The sequence below is a fragment of the Micropterus dolomieu genome, linkage group LG04 (genome assembly GCF_021292245.1).
Source record: "Micropterus dolomieu isolate WLL.071019.BEF.003 ecotype Adirondacks linkage group LG04, ASM2129224v1, whole genome shotgun sequence".
In the NCBI taxonomy this organism is placed as follows: domain Eukaryota; kingdom Metazoa; phylum Chordata; class Actinopteri; order Centrarchiformes; family Centrarchidae; genus Micropterus; species Micropterus dolomieu.
Window position 1 is genome coordinate 9,483,794 of NC_060153.1, and position 20,697 is coordinate 9,504,490.

The 20,697-nt window shown below is 39.6% G+C and overlaps 1 protein-coding gene across 4 annotated transcripts in view; it reads right to left on the bottom strand.

Annotated features, from left to right (window-relative positions):
• The window catches only part of gstcd (glutathione S-transferase, C-terminal domain containing), a 55,042-nt gene that overhangs the window by 31,448 nt on the left and 2,897 nt on the right, over nt 1-20,697 (bottom strand). For all 4 annotated transcript variants that reach the window (XR_006824769.1, XR_006824768.1, XM_046047180.1 and 1 more), the window contains 2 exons: nt 19,598-19,867; nt 14,172-14,265 (listed from right to left, as the gene is read on the bottom strand). Coding sequence is in view for 2 of the 4 variants with exons in the window: in XM_046047180.1 (XP_045903136.1) it covers nt 14,172-14,265; nt 19,598-19,867 (364 nt within the window). In the remaining 2 variants the exon portion in view is untranslated. The remainder of the gene's footprint in view (nt 1-14,171; nt 14,266-19,597; nt 19,868-20,697) is intronic.

A 20,697-nucleotide genomic window follows, 5' to 3' on the forward strand; every position in this document is an offset into this window, starting at 1 on the left:
CAGACCTGTAAAATTAAGTGTTGCCTTTAAGCCCATATGTTATGTGCTGTCACATGCCAAAGTGTCTAAATGTAGAGACCTTCAGTCTTTTGACGGTTCACTGGACAAAATAACTGACAGCATGCACAACAAAAAAGCCTTTCCAACCCTCGTATTTATCATAGCAACAGAACTAATCATCAAAGAGTACTTGTTGAAGAGAATGTTGATGTTGCTGGAATATAAATGCTTTTTCCTGAAAACTACTGAAAATGTTTTAAAAGGGTGGCCAAAGAGAACCAAAGGCAACACTTTGGCCAGCTCAACAACACATATCTGCTGTTTCCATTTTATTTCAACATTTATAGAAGATAATATTGCATGTTTTGGCCAAGCTAATCACACTATGACATTTTCATTTTGGCAAATGCATACTAGACAGAGCTGAGCCTCTCCTTTTGGCTACCATTCTCCTACATGTCTCCTGAGTGCTGTTCACTGCACTGTTTGTAGTGGACATGGCAAAACAACATAGACTACAGCTCCTCTGCTTTAAAACTTGGGGAGTTTGCAATCGATATGTCCTGTCAGTGAAGTTGTATTTGCCATGGGCAGAGAAAAAAAAAATGCTGTCGAGGACTTGTATGACTGAACATCACTGTTTCTGACCAACACATTCACAGCTCAGCTCAAATAAGGAATGAATTACCTGAGGCAAACTACAAGCGGACACATCGGTAAACCATGTCCACAAGGAAAACACAAGATTTGGCTCAGTTTGTGGACTGGGTTTTACATTGTAATAATGCACAATGTTGATTAACTCTTATGGTCTACCCATATCCTTCTGCACCATGGAAGGCTTTGTCTATAAAAAATAATTATGTTTAATAATAGTATGAATGGAATAAATATTTTCTAAAAATAAAAGTGTACAAAATATTTCAATCTAGATAGTCTTCCTGTTATGTCTCCTGAAAACCTTCCCCCACAATTGCTCTTTCAAACTAGGTAGTTTGTTTTTATTCAGTGCACATTCCTCCCCTTCATCCCTTGCTCTCTGTACTCTGCCGGAGCTGTCAAAGTCAGGGAGTAAGTGGCACAATGCTGGCATCAGTGGAGGTCTGTGTCAACCTCTTTTGGCCTGCCATCTTTGTAAAATCTTTCAGCCAGTATGGCTTTTAGCCCTAGCCTTGCAGTGCTAACTCAAGGATAAATAAAGGCTGGCTGGACTCCAGCCAGCTAGTGTCCCTGCTCCTTCTGGTTTTCTTACATAAACTTTGGGTTTCCAAAGCCAGGGCCCCTCTGTTGAGAGAAATAAAGGGATTCTCAACTCTGTGCTTTAAGCTTATATTGTCACTGCAGATGGAGACTCCTAGTGTTTGAAAGGAACGTTTTCATTGCAGCTCTATAGTATTATTCACAATATACATTTTATTTTAGTGATGGAAAGTGTACACTAGGTCTCAATATGTATTTATTTCCTTATTATTTCTGCAAATATCTTGGCACCCCACAAGATATTCGTATTTAGGAAAGAAAGTGGGACGAGAATCAAGGGATTGCAGATTTGCCACAAACGCTACATGTGCCCTCTGGGTAATTAGAGCAGGATTTGGATGAATCATTATCTTGTCATACTGAGCCACCTGTATACTTAAGCTATTGTTACTCTTGGATTCTTGCAGACCTCCCAACTCATGGCCAACTTGCTTTGCTACAAAAACAAAAAAAATTTATATACAATATGAAATGTTGAAAAAAAAGACACGTTTGTGCCAATAACTTCCAGGTTTTTAGTGGCTGTCCACATTTTAACATCCACATATGTACAGTTATAGCTATGTACTGTTGTAGCTGATTATATAAAGCCATAATAGTTATCAGAATGTGAAAAGATAGAGCTACAGTAAAGAGACCCTTGCAACTTAGGTGATTGTCGTTTATTGTTAAATGCTCTGCAGATGCAGAAACAGACAAAACACACACTACCACACACACACACACACACACACACACACACTGGGACAACTCAATATAGCAGTGTAAGCCAACAAAAGAAACAAGGCAAAACTCATCTAACAGTGAAACATAGAACACAGACAACTGAGACATATATGCTGAAATCCATAAAGGACCTTCTTTTGAGTCAAATTACATGTGGGCACAGGGGGAGGTTGCCCCCCGGAACACAAGTGCATCTCACAGTACACACTCAAACCAAATATGACACTTCATCTATTATAGTTTTCACCTGATACAGAACATAATAATAAGCCTTGAGCCTGTGTTTGAGCGTTTGGGATAGGAACAACAAATACAAAAGTGACGCACGCACAGTAGTGACGAGAATGGCAAAATACTATAATCCTGTTGTCGGGAGTTTTTGAAAATAAATTTTAAAAAAAAATGATGCACTTCATGCCATAGCAGTGCGTATAGCTGAGGTTCTGGGAGGATGAAATTGTGAAAAGGTTAAAAATGTAATGAGAATGCAGGGCAGGCAGGAGATGCAGAGACAAAATAAATAGAGAAATAAACCAGCACAGAGGAATAGATGAAGTAAACTACACAGGAGAGATAAAAAGAAGGAAAAATAAACCAAACTGAAAAACATAAAAGAACAAACATAAAACGCATACTACTGCTTTTTACTCAGTCCTGTGCTGTAAAGTATCTCCTGTAATTAACAACAGTCTGAACATGTATTACATAACATGCCAAGCCACAAATTGTGCAAATTAAACTGACAGAAGTACTGAGGATCTTTCCAAATGAAGTATCCTGTTACCGCTTTAAACTTTGAGTTGCTAATTTGGGTAACTGGGTTGGGTTGTTCATGACCGCTGAGGAATATATTCATCAAACCTGGATGTAACTTTCACTTATTTTCCTCTGCTTTACACATGTAACTCAGGATAAGAACTGTTCACCTCATTGGAATCTTTCTCTTGACTTTCCTTGTTTTAATGCCGTATTAATAAAATAAGTTCACACATTTGCTAGTTTTATTAATTCTTGAAGTATTTTGATTTATTTTTTTAGTTCAGCTTTACGAATGTGTATAAGGTCTGACGGTAAAACAAGGTGATTTAATTCTCTCATCCAAGTACAAGAGATTCTATCACTTATATTTTGCACAGAAATCTACAAACAACAATGGTAAAAATGTCTAAACATTTCGTCTTGTTTTGGCGCAGTTTACATATAAAGAGAAACGAGGAATAGCTAACTGTCAGTTTGTTCTCAGCCAAAACAAAAAACATTCATTGTGCACTTGATGTATCAGTACACAAAGTCATAGCATGATAATGTATTTTAAAAAGAACCACATGAGTGTGGGCTAAAACCATGGCATGTTATGTCACATCATCTATTTCTCTCATTCAACTTAAAAAGCAAAAAGCTAAATAAGAATAAACTTGTTAAATGCTTGTCATAGATAGATAAGTTCTGAGCATTTGAGAACACCTTTTATTGAGATGATAAAATGTTGCAGGAATATGTTACAGATCAATCAATCTTGAAAATGTAATATGAGTTTCTTTAATTTATCTTTGTTTTGATCTATCTTTTAGTTTTATTTAACATCCATTGAGACAAAAACCAAAACACTTGTTTTATGTCTATGAAGGAAAAAATCAAAACGTGTCAACAATCAAAAGATAACAGAAAAGTTAACACATTCGATGAGGCAGCCTTCAAATGTCATCTATATGTTCCAAACATACAAGATTTTAATTGACAGAGCGTGTTAAACTGTGCTCCAAAGGAAAGGACTGCAAAGAATAGATTAGGCTTTACATTCTGCTCAGGGCTAAAAACACTAATCAGTAATTAATTATGAGTGTAGTGAAACGGTGCATGAAACACTATGTAATCCAAAACCAGCTGAAAGCTGGCTGAGGGTTAGGCAAATTGTCTCCCCACTCCATACCCTCACCGCAATGCCTCACCAGAAATTACTGAACAAAACAAATCTAAGGAGACAAATGAATATTCATGACATGACATTTGCAAGGAGCTCATCATGGAGGCAGCCAGTGGTTCTGCATTTAAATGGGCACAACTCAAACATCACTGCAAATAGTGAAACTCTGCGGTAACCCTCCAGGGAGAATGTGTTTGAACTTGAATTGTAGAAATAAAGTGCCAATTATCCCTCTAATTGGGAGTAACAAAGCTAGTAGCCTGTTGTGCCTGGTCCCATGTTTACTGCATATCTTTAAATCTCCAATTTAAAGGCTCTAATGAGTTCAATTAATTGAGAATGAGAGGAGTGATTTGGGAGTCACAGCCTGCTCTTTGGAGCTGTAAGCCCAAGGGAATGATGTGCTAGCCAAGTGCCAGCACATAGTACAAACAGATATCCCCACTAATGTTCAATAACAGCATTTTCTAAAATCACATCTTTGCATTTGTATTAACATAGCTCGTCCAAAAAACTCTCTGGTCTCTAGTTTTAATAACAGGCAATTTGCCTTTAATTACATATACACCCACAGCTCTATGTGCAAAACCCATAAACACACACCTCTCCTTTAAGGCAAACAGAACTTCTGAACACACATTCACACATCCAAGCTAGCATTGTGGCTCTAGGGACGGCAATGTTGGTTGGTCGGTCGGACCTCACCAGACAGGAATATCTCAACAGTTATCGCATGAATTGCCATGAAATTTTGTAGAGACATGCATTGTCTCCAGAAGATGAAGCCTAGTAATCCTGGTGTTCCCCTGGCTTTTCATCTAGCACCAGCAGGTAAAAGTCTTTATTTATCCAGTGAAGAATCTCAACATCTTCTAGACTGATTGCTGAAACATTTTGTACAAATTCATGGTGCCCAGACAATAAAATCCACTGACTTTGCTTCTCCCCTGACTTTTCATTTTGCACAACCATGAGGTTAAGATTTATGGTTTTAACAGAAATGTCTTGACAACCATGACATATTGCCATGAAGTCTGGTACTGCCACGTCCCCTTCAGGATAAATTGTAATAACATTGATGATGATTCCCTGACTTTTCATCTAGCACCACAATGAGCTCATTACTGTCAGTTTCAGCTATACTTTGTTTAGTAATAATTAGCAATTTTTGGCATGCTATAGGCGAAACTAAACATGGTTCACATTACACCTGCTAAACATCAGAATGTTAGCATTGCCATTGTGAGCATGTTAGCTAGGGGTGGGCGAAAAAGATCGAGTCTTAGATGCATTGCGATGCGGACATGGACAATTCTGACTCGAATAACAAAGTTAAAAAAATGTCGATTAATTAAATGTTAATTGATAACATAATGTTGACAGAATGCAAAAGGTGGAATTTGTGGAAGTGCAGCGCCAGGACCGGGCACATAACAGAGAGTGTTCCCCCTGTATTCAGTACACCACCGCTGTGGCATGAATAACTTAACCACCCTACTTAAATGTCACACAATCATTAATAACAATGTGCCAGTGATGACACTAACACCCAGTAACTTAACACTCAACGCTTGGCGAGCTCTCTGTATCTGTATCTCTGTCTCTGTGTATCCTGTGTGTGTGTGGCCGAGCGATTGAGAGAGAGTGACAGGCGAACATGACGGTGAAAGTTAGCGGAAAAAATATCAGCAGTAAGTTTCAGTCTGGTAGTAAATGTGCAGCGTAGGTCAGTGTGTCCGTTAATAAAAATCTGTAGTTTCCCCAACTGCTGGAAAAGGGAAGGCAGTTGGCGCTAGCTAACATCTTCCCTTTAAAGCAAGTTTTTGGCTGTTATGTAACGTTAGCTAAATTAGTAACGAAGTAATATTAAATAGCTCAGCTGTATGTCATTACTAACTTTCCTACTTGTCAAGGGTTGAGAACATCAGGTACAAGCTTAGACTAAAGTGGTGTACAGCTCTGTCCTGTATAAATACTGTACATCCTGATAATTATATTTCAGTTTTCAGAGGAGTCTGACAACTGGTTATTAAAGAAGTAAAGAACCATGGAGTTGAGGTTAAGGGAGTAAATTAGGGTTGCTAGTCCTTTTAAGCTAATTAAGAGATGTTTCTTTTGGATTTTAATGCGCAAATTAAAAGCCTAGTAGTTATCCAGAGATCCTGCATAGAAAAAAAACGATACATCAAGATGCATCGATAATCATTTTATAATCGCAGCCCTCTGAATCGTAATCGAATCATGAGGTGCCCAGAGATTCCACCCCTAATGTTAGCATGCTGACCCCGTGCTCACAAATTTAGAAGTCCGCTGTCCTGTCTCAAGCGCATGTGTGAAAGGGGTTCAAGGTTTGTCTGGCACATTTGCACTTGGAGACCCCTTCCTACTAATCTTCCTTTGCAACTCTAAGATTCCCAGATCAAACATTCTACAAGACACTCTGAGGTGGAATAATTCATTCGCTACAAGCATTTGGAGTGGGAGAGCTGAATTTCTGAAAGGTGATTAGATCAGTAAGTTATATGTAGAGTTGGAAAACTGGACACAGACTTCAATTAGACTCAATTAAAGTCAGATTACATCAGTGAGGAATGGTATAAGTAGGATGTATTTGTGTGTACATAGAGGAAAATCAGCCTACTAATCTTCCATCTAGATTACCCATGACATTTGTCTGACAGAAGGAAGGATGGCAGGCACCGTTTGACAAGTATCTGACAAGCACACAGACTTTTTCTTCAAAAATGATCTTGCCCTATGTCTCGACTTTGACCTTGTCACTAGTTTTGAACTCACAACAAACCCAAAAAACACTCATGCATTTGCAGAAAAACACAGAGGGAGCGAGAGAGAAAGAATCAGTCAACATAATCTCTCGACTAAGCTGATGTGGTAATATGCAGGCCAGTAGTTAAACAGATCTGTGACTAAGCCTGCTGTGTGTCTCTCAGCGGAGCTCCATTCAGCCTGACAGCTGGACAGGAAAAAACAGCCGTGTGCACAGACTCCAATTCAGTTGGAAGACTGAATGTAGTACACAAGCTCCAAGAGTTAAACCAAAATGTTTAAATCGACCACATTTCTAAGGTTTCCTAGAATTGGATATATAATGACATCTAGGTAAAAAAAAAAAAAAAAAAAAAAAAAAAAAAACTATAGACATATTTTCTATTGCTATGGATGCTTCCATGTCAGGGTTTACTTTAATTGATGACTATGGGCTCTTGTATCTTAAAGAGGTGGTATTGTGCTCATTTTCAGGTTCAAAATCTTATTTAGGGGTTGTACCAGAACAGGTTTACATGGTTTAATTTTCCAAAAACACCATATTTTTCTCATACTGCAGCTCCTCTTTTCACCCTATGTGTTGTACGCTCCGCTCTTGAGCTACAGAGTGATGCATCTTACTTGTACAAAATCTATGTTGGGAGTTGCACATGCGCAGAGAAGGGCGGGTCGTAAGAAACAAGGGAGTGTGATCCAAATCAAAGCCGCCTCAGACTGCGCCCATAACCTATCAGATGGTATAAGTTACAAGTCCACAACATCATTCTTCCACATCTTACCATAAACCACAACAAAAATCACCATATTTCAACTCAATTTTACAATAAAAATTGGCCAAACAAATTGAACGTTTGCTCAGTAGCTTTCACATCGGTATAAAATTAGCATTATAGCATTTTAGCTGTGTTAGCCAACGTTTACGACAACTCCGCACTTGAACAGTCTGAAGTTAACGTTACATAGCCGCGTTTATTTTAAATATAATTCACAACCAATAAAGCATACTTACAGGCTGTGATTGTGAAATTCCAGGCCCAAACAGAGTCGGAGTTGCATCGTCTTTTAGGACTAAACGTTGAACTGTTGCCGGTGTTCTGACGATCTATGCTGCCATAGCGCAAATCGATAGACTCTACTCGGCCCTGCTCCGTTTTCCATTGCAGATAGTACCCAGAGATAGTACGTAGCTTGTCGTCATAGTGACGCCACACACACAACTGCCACAACGTAATGGTCAATGCGACAAACACACCAGCGAGCAACACAGCTGGCAGTTGGCACTTGCGGAGCTCCTCAACTCCGGAAATATTCAAGCACGTTTTTGTTCCGCCTTCACTTCTTTTAGTGTTTGATTTAGTGATGAAATTCCATACGAAAACTGTAAAATATAAAACTTTCTGTTGCTGGCCTCTGTCTGGCACACGCAATGATGATGCAGTGAATAGTGACGATTCTCTCTGACCAATCAGCAGTCTGTCGTGTTTTCATGTTACATTTTAGTATCCCTCAGCTCGCTTGGAACCTCGATGGAGGTGATACGAAAAAAAGTACAGGTGCAACATTTCTACAATGGAAAACCAAACAAAGGTGAGTCGAGCCAAGGGGCCTCCGCTCATACTAGCTTGATTTGAGGGCGTGCCTGACCCCGCTAGCCGCTTGGCAAGCGGGGTCACAAGTAAAGGAAGTGAAGGGCTGGACTACAAATGAGCCGTTTTCAAGTGGTTGAGAGCAGAGCTTTCTGTGGGAGAAAGAACTCCCTTTAGGCTGGACTTTGGGCTTTTTCACTTTGCAAACCTGTTACATGCACAAAAAAGATATATAACTCAATAAAGGAGAGGGGGAAAGCCAAAAAGCATAATGCCACCTCTTTAAGATGGGTTAACCTTGGATCCACAGAGATAAAATCTAATCAAATTCTTACATTCAATACTGAAAGTTCATGACCATAGCTGAGGGCTGGAATATAGATAGATGGGTGAACTTGTGACAAGCCACAGCAACGGTCTGCTTCATTACCAAAACAAAAGGGTCCACAGAGCTCAGGGGAAATACAGATTAAGACAGTGGTTTTCAACTATAGGATTATGGCCCAAGGACTGTGATATGAAGTTAAGTTTAAGAGTGGAACTCTTTCCTGATTCCAGAAAAACAGATATGAAGATCGGTAGCCCCATGATTCTCTGATCAGATCTTCAGATCTGATCTCTTATTGAGACACCCTTACTACTACGAATATAATTTGTAAAGATAATTATTTCAACAGATATAAACTGATTATAAATCAGATTAAAAACACTATGTTAACTGTAACAGCAAACAGTAATAAAATGTGAAGGATGTCATGTTGTGATGCTCTTAAAGAAACAATGCTCAATAAGTGTGAGGAAGTAATCTTTGCCATATTCCTTAACTTAAAGTTGATGATAATACACTAGTAAAGTGCAGCTGAGAGAACATGCACTGTGTCCTTACGGCACCCAGTCAATATCTAGTCAAAGAAAATTAAGAAAATGTAAAGGGAAATTAATAAATCTGGACTTGGATCCAATCTAGCTAATTATCTTCATCTAAGTTCAGTAACAGTCAGATTATGTGCCTGAGGGGAAATCACACCCATTACAGGCAGCCAAACTGATTTAACAGGGGATGAAATCGACAATGTTGTGTCAGAACACATTTAACATCTTTAAATTCATATCCACCTACATAACAAAATTTTTGAAAGTGGTGATGGCGCATAGATACGATGCTTGCCTTTGAGACATCCACCATTGTGTCCCTGAGCAAGACACTTAACCCCTCGTTGCTGCAGAGGCATGCGACCTCTGACATGTATAGCAATTGTAAGTCGCTTTGGATAGAAGCGTCAGCTAAATGTATACAAAAATTATTGGATTGATATTCCATGTTTGATGCATCTTACAGAAAAATCTTCCTATTTCCAAACCAATATGCTAAGCATCTAAGGGGTATGTGGAAGCTTAACATAACAGATGTTTAACTACTCATTAGACTTGGATGGTGTAGAAAACCAGCAAAGCGCTGAAAAGCGTGGGTTAAGACTTCTGGTGGGGCTAACATTTCTATTGGGATTTAAATTACAAAGAAGATGGTGATGCAGGAGGATGTCTGCGAAGGAGTAGGAAGTTCCAGCTCGGCTGAAGCAACACGGCTTCAAAAACCACCTTTTAATTCTGCCTCAGGATGCTGTGAAACCACTTAACACTGCATGGCCATGATAATCCTGAACAGCCATCACCGCACTATTTGACAACAATAAAAATTTTGTGTTTTAAGACTTCAGACTACAACTTTAGATTAATTTGATAATTAACGTTTCTAGTAGAGCAGAAAAGATAACAAAGTTCTTTAAGCAGCTATAAAAAAAAATTATATTAAGTATGGATCACATGATTGAGAGTTAAGAGCAAAAAATCCAGTGTTGAACACTTTTTTCCTGTTTTTTTGCCAGGTGGATTTCCTAACAAGTTCTTAAAGGTGATAATATGTCAGTGTTGTGTGTAGGGCTGCAGCTAACGATGATTTAAGTATTCAAAGCTTCTATAGATTATTTCAACGATTCATCGATGCGTTGTTTAAGAAGTACTTTTGCTTGGCGGCGGCAAACATTTTGGGAAATTAGCGTTTTGCTTTCTTGCCAAGAGTTTGATGAGAAAATAGATAACACGTCTGTACGGTAAATATGAAGGTACAACCAGTTGGAAACAGGAGGAAGCAGCTAGCTTGGCTCTATCCTGAGGTAACAAAATCTACCATCACCTCTAAAGCTCACTAATTAACACATTAGGTCTAGCTTGTTAAATCTGTATAAAAAACACAAGGTGTTGTATTATGACTGGGATAACACTGGTGATAACATATCTTCAAATAACCACAAGGTACTGTACATTGTTTAAGTATACCAAACCACACACACACACAAAAAATCTAATAATATTAATCACACAAGTCAAGTGTGGAATAAACTCTCAATCTCTGCTGTAGTCCAAGCAGGGAGACAGACACAAATGGAGCCTGTTTTCTCTCCAGCAGTTCAACTTCTGTCATACTCTTGTAACCTAAGACAAAGACAGGGGAAATCATCTCATCTCCTTGTACCAAAACAACCCTTGAGGACCTAATAGCAGCATGTCTGAAGCATGACAAGTATGCGGTTTCCACACCAGCCCTGCCTTTTTATGGCCAATTGTCTCGTTCACCCTTCTTCCCCTGCCTTGTTTTCTCCTGATAACCCTTGTCTCTCTTCATGCTGTCTCACCCCTATCTCAATCTCCAACTGTCACATACTCCATCATTCCAACCCGCTTTATTCGCTACCTCCCCTCCTCCCTCTATTAAGAGAACTACAGACAAGATGTTGGCTGCTCTGTACAATGGCCCCTGTGTTCACACGGTTGTTTACCTGTCTGCAGACAGCCCTCGCCACATTAAGCAAAGCAGCCCGCTACACAAGAAGGGCAAAAACCTAAAGCTCCCATGCACAAAGGTCCTTCTGTTCCTGTATAGATTGTACATACCTGCGCATCAGTGTGTAGCATTTGTTACCATTGAATGCCAATTAGCTGGGTCAACAGACTGCAGCAATATATAAAATAAATAAAGCATTGTTTTTTTTAGAGGTGCATGAATGTGTGATTGTCTTATCTGTTAGCAGAAGTAGCTATGTACTATAAGTCTAAGAGAATTGTTCAGTATCAAGACAGTGATACATTGTTTGTAGTTTCGGCTCTCTCCCAGCATAATGGATTTTAAATGAAAGAACTACTTCAAGGTTACAATACTGACTTTCAGCTTTAAGGGCGTTTGGAGGTGTTCACATCCATATTGGGCGTGCAAATTGTAACGTTTTATACCCTTCCGAAAGATGCCTAAAATTTGTACTGAATGCGGATGTAAACACTCAAAGCTGAAAGTCAGCACTTAAACCACCTAGTCATTGTTTAATTTTAAATCCAATACAGTGTGTGTTATATTAGTTTTGCAGGTATGGAAATATTTATGCAAACGTAAGGGGAAAATACTGCAATTTTCCCTGTAGTACTGTACGTGTGGGCGTGTGCGCAGCCATTTGTGTATACTGTAGGAACAGATAGATGGGAAAGCCCACGCGCTGGGGTACAGGACAAATTGGCTGCCTTTCGTCTCTGCTCCTCTTTAATTACACAGTACTGAAACACAGGGGCTACCTACCTACCAGCCTAATACTGCAGAAGGAGATATCAACAGTGCCGTTTATCATGCAGAGTGTCGACAAAAGTGGGACAGCTAAAATCTAGCCTCTCTCTGTGATTCTCATTCTCAGAATAGATACACTGCCCACATCATGAAGAGCACTTCTGTGTAGATGTCAGTGGGGTTTGTGGGATAGAAACAGATGATTAAGTAGCACTGTGGGAATACATTAATAGGCTACGAATGGTTGTAAAAATTACAACTAGTGCAGTGCATTCAAAAAGCAGTCAGACAATGTTTTTCATTGTGTTGACTCTATACCAGCATGTTGTACTTGAAATAAAACAGTGATTATCAGTTTAAAGTGCTGACGTTCAGTTGTAGTACTGTACTACTATTACAGGAAAACACTCTCAAACACAGATATGTCAGGGGTCTGCTACTCGGAGCATTTTTTATAAATGGTCCCCCAATTTTAAGACAATGCAGAAGGGCAAGTCTCCCAAATTTACAGATATACTAACAAAGGTTTTTTTAAAGACTGTCACCAATCCTAATATTGCCTGGCTGCACTATATATAGCCCCAGTTAGTAATAAGTAATAAACCAATTAAAACAGTTTTTACTGAGATGATACTGGATTGATATGTGGGGAATATTCGCACCATCAGAACATAAATGTCATACAAAAACATGTTCTGTTATGTTGAATTAATAAAAAAAACAAGAGTGATATTAATTAGTGCTGCACTAACGAGTATTTTCATTATCAATTATTTTATCGATTCAACATTTTGTTGATGAAATGTCACACAGCCCAAGGTGATCAATAGACCACCTTGGGCTGTGGTTTGTTTTATTAGACCAATATTCCAAAACTCTAAAATATTCAGTTTACTATCACATGTGACAAAGAAAAACATCAAACCCTCACATATGATAGTATACAGTAGCTATAAAAGCTGGTATTTAGTTTTGATACTCTCTCCTTAACCATTCCATACCAGTAGGTTGTAACCGTGGTTCTAAAAGGTATTATAGAAATAAAGTTTGAGCTTACTTAGGGTTATTTTGTGTTCTTGTTCAGATCACTCTAGAAGTTATACCGTAGTTCATTAACAGGATACTACAGGAGGTAATGATGTGTAGTAGGCACTAACAAAAAGAGATGAAGGAGGGAGGAAGCTAAACTCATGGTACTATATACAGAGTATCTTAATAATGAAATACCTTTCCACTTTCATTTACCTGGGTTCTCTAATAAGTGGAGGAATCAGCCACGTAAGTTAAAATGAAGGGGAGCATCAAATTAATCCATAAGACAATAATAAAGATATAAGAGAATATCTAAATATTCATATTATGTATATATGTGCGTCTTTATCAACCTCCTCCAATGTCTATAATTAACAATAACACTCATAAATTGCTGCTGCACATGCACTACATGAACTACCAACACAAACATCTCACTAATAAGAAGAAAAACAATACAGGCAAAAGAAAGGGAGACAAAGAAACACAGAGATTTCTTTTCCTTGCTTTACCAGTGTCACCTGGGGTAGCAATCAACAACCCTTCCACTGCCTATTAGATACTGCACTCGCTGCAATCAGTATCCGCTAAGGCATGCGCACAAGTTCGGCATAGCACATTACTTGCAAGTGCCAAAGTGTGTGCACGTTTGTGTGTGTTTCTGCGGTGCGAGAATCCGTTTCTGTCATAGACCTATTTCACACTTGCACCCCACACCATAAGGAGGATAACAAATCGAGATAAGCACTTTAAAATTCATAAGGGGGCCTCATGTGGAAAAACATCCAGCTGCGGCTGAATATAAAGCTCTGCGATGTGTCAATGGCTAATATTTTTCTTTGGGGGGGTCAGCAAGGTGCCACTGAAAATCACCAGGCACCAGTAGTATGTGAAGGTTTTATCCAAATATTTATGCACATTCCTCGCTCTTGCTCCTTATATAGTAGTCAATAGTATTTGTTTTTACTTTGACCAAGTAATAAGGTAAAAGAGGGAGGGAGTAGGGAGTGATGTAGATGCATACAGATAAAGAGAAGAAGGTAAAAATGTTGAGAGGAAGAGGTTTTAAAGAAGGAAGGTGAATATGGAGGACGTAAAGAACAAGGAAAAAAAAACATTAAAACAAAAGAGAGACAAAAAATCCCAAAAAGCTTAAAATAGAGTGGAAGTTTCAGAAGGGCAAATGGAAAATGGGGAAAGCAAAGAGAAGAGCCACAGTGATTTGACGCAGTGATTTGACTTTCACCTTCAGTGGGGTTGATTGCGCCTGGTAAGCTGTCCCATGGGAGGGTCCAGGCAGGGCAGGGATGAGGAGCGAAGTCTGCCTCGATGCCATTTTCCTAGGGGAGCAACACACAGATACACCCGTTACTATAGATACGTCTCTACAGCCTTGAGGTTCTGTGGTCCAAATGGATGTAATGAAGTGATTTAAAGAGCACCTTTCTTGAACAAGCCCTTTGTTACCTTGGTCACACTGATCTGAAGCTATACTCGAGGAAACCCCACTGCTGGTGCACTTCTTACTGCCTCAGGAGAGAACAACTGAACAACAGCCCACACCGCACTTAACTCTTTCTACACACCCTTTGATGATAAGAGGGTTAGAACAACATGCGCGTCGGCACAGTGGATAAAGGCAGAAAATCAGTGTAATTGTTGAAAAATGTTTGCCTTCACACAAGTTGGCCCCTAATTAAATCTGATAACAGGTCCTTCATGTTGGGGCTTTTTTCAAAAATTGTTTATTCCTATTTGATTATCACTACAACACTTTATTGCAGCAATGCATAATTTAACAACCGAGTTTTATAAAACAAACATCTATACTACTAAAGATAGTATTATAGTGGTACGCAAACACAATGTCAGCATACCTCCTATAACAGCATATTACCCAGGCCTGGTCACATCAATTAATTACATATACAAGAAAAAAAAAATATTAACACTTGTATGAGCCCTGCAATAGAATTGTGTTGACTACGGCACACTGGAGCTGAAATGTGCGCTGTTGTGTTACATTATCTTAAAAATGATCTATTCTCTACTTCTTTTTCATTAATCTAGGACCTTTTTGAGACAGTGACAACAGCAATTAAAACTGATTGATACAGTATTTGACACATATACTGTATTAGAGAATTGCTGTACTGAATTGCATTGCAATGGACCTGGATGTTTTGGTAACTGGGTGGCGGGATAATATTTCGCGAGATATTTCAGAAAGTTGGATTTGTAGTGAAAAGCCAGAACTTAGTGTTGTAGTCAAGACTGCCCAAATCGAGACCAAGTCAACACCAAGACCAGAGTTTATCAAGACCGCGACAAGACCAAGACTTTTAGGAGCTGAGACCAAGTTGAGACCAAGACCGAGGGAGGGCGAGACCGAGCCAAGACCAAGGCCAGTTCCCCAAATTACATGACACACAATAAAATGTGGAACGAGATCATCGGTATTTCTCATTAAAACACCTACATACAAACACTAAGACCGGAAATCAACGTAAGCATCTTTATTCAACTTTTACATGCTTACCATCGCTGGGACAGTCGTTAACGGTAACAACACATTTTTAATCAGGGTTATTGGTTGCATTTGAAGCAATACGTTTTACATCCAATCAAAGTAAGGATGTTAACAAATAAATCAGACAATGCAAAATAAATTTATTGATATTCCCAAAGATATGGTCTTGACTGGTCTTGAAATAAAATCCCGACTCCTCAATGTCCGAGACCGAGACAAGACTGAATACAAATGCAGTCGAGTCCGAGACAAGACCATCAAAAAGTGGTCTTAAGACAGGTCTCGAGACCAAGACCGTTCTCGAGTACTACAACACTCCCAGACCTTATGTAAACAATTCATTATGTTTTAAGCTATTCCACATGATTGTAAATGATGTACCTGAATGTCTAATTCTATTGAAAAAACTTGAAAAAATATATATGAAGCAAATATGAAAGCAGGTAAGTTGTGCTTGTGCTTTACATTTAAATCCCCCTATCTGTATACGTATTTAAAAAAAGCCCTAACCATGTTAAGGACAATCTAATTGTGTGAAAGTAAAATTATTAATATACTATAACTTAAGGGCTTGATAAAATGAAGTGGGGAATGCCAGGGCAGAATCTGGGAGAAAGTGGCATGTTTGACTCTGACTGGTAGATGGTAACACCAGTTAGGCCCCATCGTTGAGAGTTAGAACATGAAAACAAGTTCGGCACTAAGGGTTAACATCAAGTTCATCTGCAACAACAGAAACCTCATAGTTCTGTAAAAAAAAATGCCATGCAGCAGCACTTTGGTTCAAAAGATCAAGCATTGACATCTGTGTTGGTTAGGCCACGTTTTCACAATGCACCAGTCATATTGTGACGTTGGAATTAAGGTGGAAACTACCTGGTAGAAGGAAACTTGGTTGCACAAAGAATACCCGATGCAAGGCAATAACAATGAGATCCAAGCTGGTAGAGATGAGTCTTAAATGGTAAGCAATTGCCAAAGCCTTCTTCTAGGGCTGGACGATACGGCCAAAAATGTTATCACGATAAAAAGTTTCATATCTTTTGATATCGATAATTTTCGTGATAAGTATCAAATAGTTTTTTCTTTCAAGCTTAAAGGCAGATTTTTGCTCCTGAGTGAAAGTTGAAGAAACCTGATGCTGAATTGTGATTTAAACTTTTCTTTATGGTCAACACTTGATGCCAAACAGTGGATCACATCACAAATCTGAGATAGAACATTCAAAATATTTATGATAAAATCTTTGTCAACAAATATCTTTAAGTAAAATTGAGTAAAACCTTTTTCAGTTAACAGAATAATCACCTTAAGAAAAATTAAGTCGTAATTCGTGTATGATTCAAGTGAATAAAATCAAACATTTACTGAATATTTATTGAACATTTGTTATATTGTTATTGAAAAAATGTACATTGCAATAATTATTGTTATTGTTTTATTGTCCAGCCCTACCTTCTTCCAAACTGAGAATTAAAATGAGTAAGTTAGTACCCTGCCATATAGCTAGTGAGCACATACGTTTCCTCAGGAACAGACAGTGTCTGAAACCGGCAAAATTTCCATGAATTTTGAATCACCTGATCCTGTTAACTCACTTATCCTCCTTTTCTGGATCACCCCCGCGTTTCACTGCTTTCACAGACTGAATTGTTGTCTAATGTTACCAATTATATTTAAAGACATGTCAATCAATTTGTAAGTGATAGCAGCCAGGTTTCAATCCTGGGTCTTGAACTCTGGTGGTGGGGCTACCCTATTGTTTACATTTGGATCACGGGTTGCGCCTCTACAGCTCATTGCCCAGGCAGTTTGATTGGCATGCATCAGTGTGTGTTAACTGAAGTGAGAAAGAGGGAGAGTTTATGAGCCATTTATATTGTGGATTGTGTGGCGAAATGAGCCTGGTGCCTCTGGTTAGCAGCAGTGAAGGATCGTGTGTCACCATGTGAGACGGCAGACCTCTCTTTCTCCATGTACTTGCCTCGGGACACACACACAGCCATATACCAGGACATATGCACACACACACGCGCACACACACACATGTTGGCCAAAACAACACAACAGCTGCAGTGCAGATACGATGGTGGCGACACACAGTCATCCTTGTAATCCCTATAGGCAAAGACAGAACGGTAAGCATTGTGTGCGTGTGTCTGTCTGTGCACACACATTCCTCTCAGATTTAATGTCTGATTTCAACCTGCCATGAAAACTGTCATTTGAGCACATCTGTGCCTAACTAAAACAGGGCATATTTAAGGCACATCCCATCCTGACCACCCAGCTCACTCGGCCTCATCGAATTGCTCCGAACCTTCTTTCTCCCTTTACTCTCTTTCCGTCACTTAAAATCACACTGCTATAGACACTTAGCCAGCAGGAAATCACAGAAATATCTTTGCTGAGAGAGCAGAGCAACAAGGCCAAAAGAACAGTCTGAAGGCTCAGGCTCGGTAGTGAGAGGTTATTCAGGGCTGAGGAGACAGTTTCCTTTTAAACAGCTGGGCCTCCTTATCTCCTGATGGAAGCAAGTCCAAAAAACTTTGCAGGGGCAATATTTGGTGTGCTATAAAGCTAAGAAAGCTATAAATGTGTGTGACTGTGTGTGTGTGTCTTGCCGATGCTTCCTGAGACAACTCCATATTAACAGCGTGGGCACATTAGTAGTACTGTGTGCTGTCTTGTCTCTTTATACCAAGATTTTCAGCCTTTGAATATAAACTACTTAGTCTGGCTATAAAATTTTGTTTTGTTTTGGACTGTATTCATTTTTTTAATTGCACCTGAAATAAGGATACGCTGAATGTACATTGTCTGCACTGGCAACAGAGAGACACTGAGAATACTAAATTGTGCACTGAGGGCAGTGGACTCTTTGTATTATAGGGCTGTGCGATATGGCAAAAAAAATCATCTCCCGATGTAGGTCATTTCCCATATATCCCATATCCCAATAACGATATATATCGCGATATAGAACTTTTTTTGTAAATTCAATGAAATATGGCATTTCCAACTGGAACTCTGGATATTTCTCTGCATTATAAAGGAGGGGTAAGTGAGAACTTAGAAGGGAGAAATACAACTCAATGACAAATACCATGATAGAGTGGACAACGACACAGCAAGTAATGTAACCATTGTTAGCTAGGTTGTGGATTAGCAAACTGACGCTACTTGCTGCTGCAAAGCTAACATGAGAGGACGAGACTGTCCCAGAACAGCACAGCAGCTCCAGACAACGACACTCATAAATCTCCTGCTACTACAGCTAAGTTAACATCACAAAAGCAGCATGTCTTGGCAAACTATAAAGTAAGCTGTATCTCCGTGGGCAAGTCATTTAACGTTACCTGACTGACAAGTACATGATGGCTGCCACTGCTGGATAGCGTTGTGTAGCTCGTCCATTATATTTAATGAAATTTCTTCCCCACAACACCTGCACGCGTGGAAAACCAGGGAAGAAAGGACCGCGGTGAAGTTAATTTCAAGTTGGACATTTGTTTTACGTTGGACATTCGAGAGTTGTCGAATTCCAACGTGAAGCTAACTTCACCGCGTTTCATAGCGCCCCTCAACAAAATATTACAGTAAAGTGTGGAATTTGCGACACAACGATATAAACGATAGAGCATAATTGTAAACGATAGAGCATAATTGTAAACGATAGACGTTTTTCCATCGTCAAACTATAGATATCGTCATATCGCACAGCCCTAGTATTGACTGATAATTATACTGTCATATAAACATCCTCTGTGAGAGGAAAGTCATGACAAGCATTCTAAAACATTTAAACAGCCAACTTGAAATGTTAATTCTGTGAATGAAAGCACTTAACGTTTAAGCACTATAAGAAAGACGAAAGATTCAACAATTAAGAAAGTCAAAGCATTAACTTAGAAATACATTCTTGGAGGCACCATCAGTAGAAAATGGGTGCACAAAATTACAGGGATAATAGTTAACAACCAGTTGGAGCCTCCAAACCCTCTATCTGTGCTGTGAGGGGACAATGGGAGACAGCTCCTCACATTTACAGTCTGTTTATGTGTATGTTGAAGCAAACATGTTTGGAAAACACAGAGAGTTAAAGCATGATGAGAAATAAGTAAGGAAATGTAATAATTTACTTTAAGCTTAGTCATTGTGGGCCTGGGGCCACCAACAAAGGGAAGCTGTGCGGTCATCTCCTGGCCTTCTTCTTGCTCCAGTAGGCCAGTTGGCTTGTCCTCAGCTGACAGCCCTGGGAGGCTGGACGTGGGGACCTGAGGGATGGACAGAGCCATCCCACAAGTCTTGGCTGCCCGGAGGACCCCAGGCACCTCCTGAACACGGCTGTACCAACGCAGCAGGTGGGGGAGCTGATGTAGAGTGCTCGCAGCGTGGGCTTGGAGGGAACACTATCAAAGACAATAAAAAAAGAGAAAAGAGAAAAAAAAACACACAAGGAGATATAGATTAAGCAACTCATCTGGCACGTCATCTCCACTGGAGCGAGATGTCAGGCTCCACCAGAATTCACTCATCATCACACTAGTGGACAGACAGACACAAGGGGGCCGGCAAGAAAAACATCAAAACAGCCTTGGTAAGTGGGGAGGGTAAAGGCAAAAACAGAGACGTGATCAAAGGAGCGGCGTCACCGTGTGCAACTGTGTGTGGAAGACAGAAGAAAGACAAGGACGCCAACACAGAGGAATAAGGTGCACTCTGCAGTACGACAAGTGGGTGGAGTGGAAAGGATCCATCGTAGCTGCATGTGTCGTAGCCAGGGATGGCCGTTAAGAGGAGACACGCTAGGCTGAGTGTGAAACTGTAAACTACTGGAGCACAGCTGACTACTAAAAGCCTCATTGTGAGAACTTCAGTTCATTCCCACAGTCGAGGAATAGTTGGAGGCGGCTGAGGGGTGAAATGGAGGGTGAGATCCACTTCGCTGCCTGACACTGCGGCATTCCTAATCAATAATAATAATATACCATTGAACTAAACAGCCATGGTACTCTCTGGCCTCCGATGCGATAACTTTAATTGCCGCTACCAACTTTACTTGTAAAGTATGCAATCATTGTATGTAATGAATATTCAGGAAAGGATCGGGTGCTTTTGAAGTCTTGCTGATTTTTCTTTCTTTCCAATTTTCTTTTTTTGAAGTTTAGAGTTTTAAGGTCAACATAACAACCCACCAAATTCTTGATCTATTGCAGAGAGAAAAACTCTCCCAAAAGGA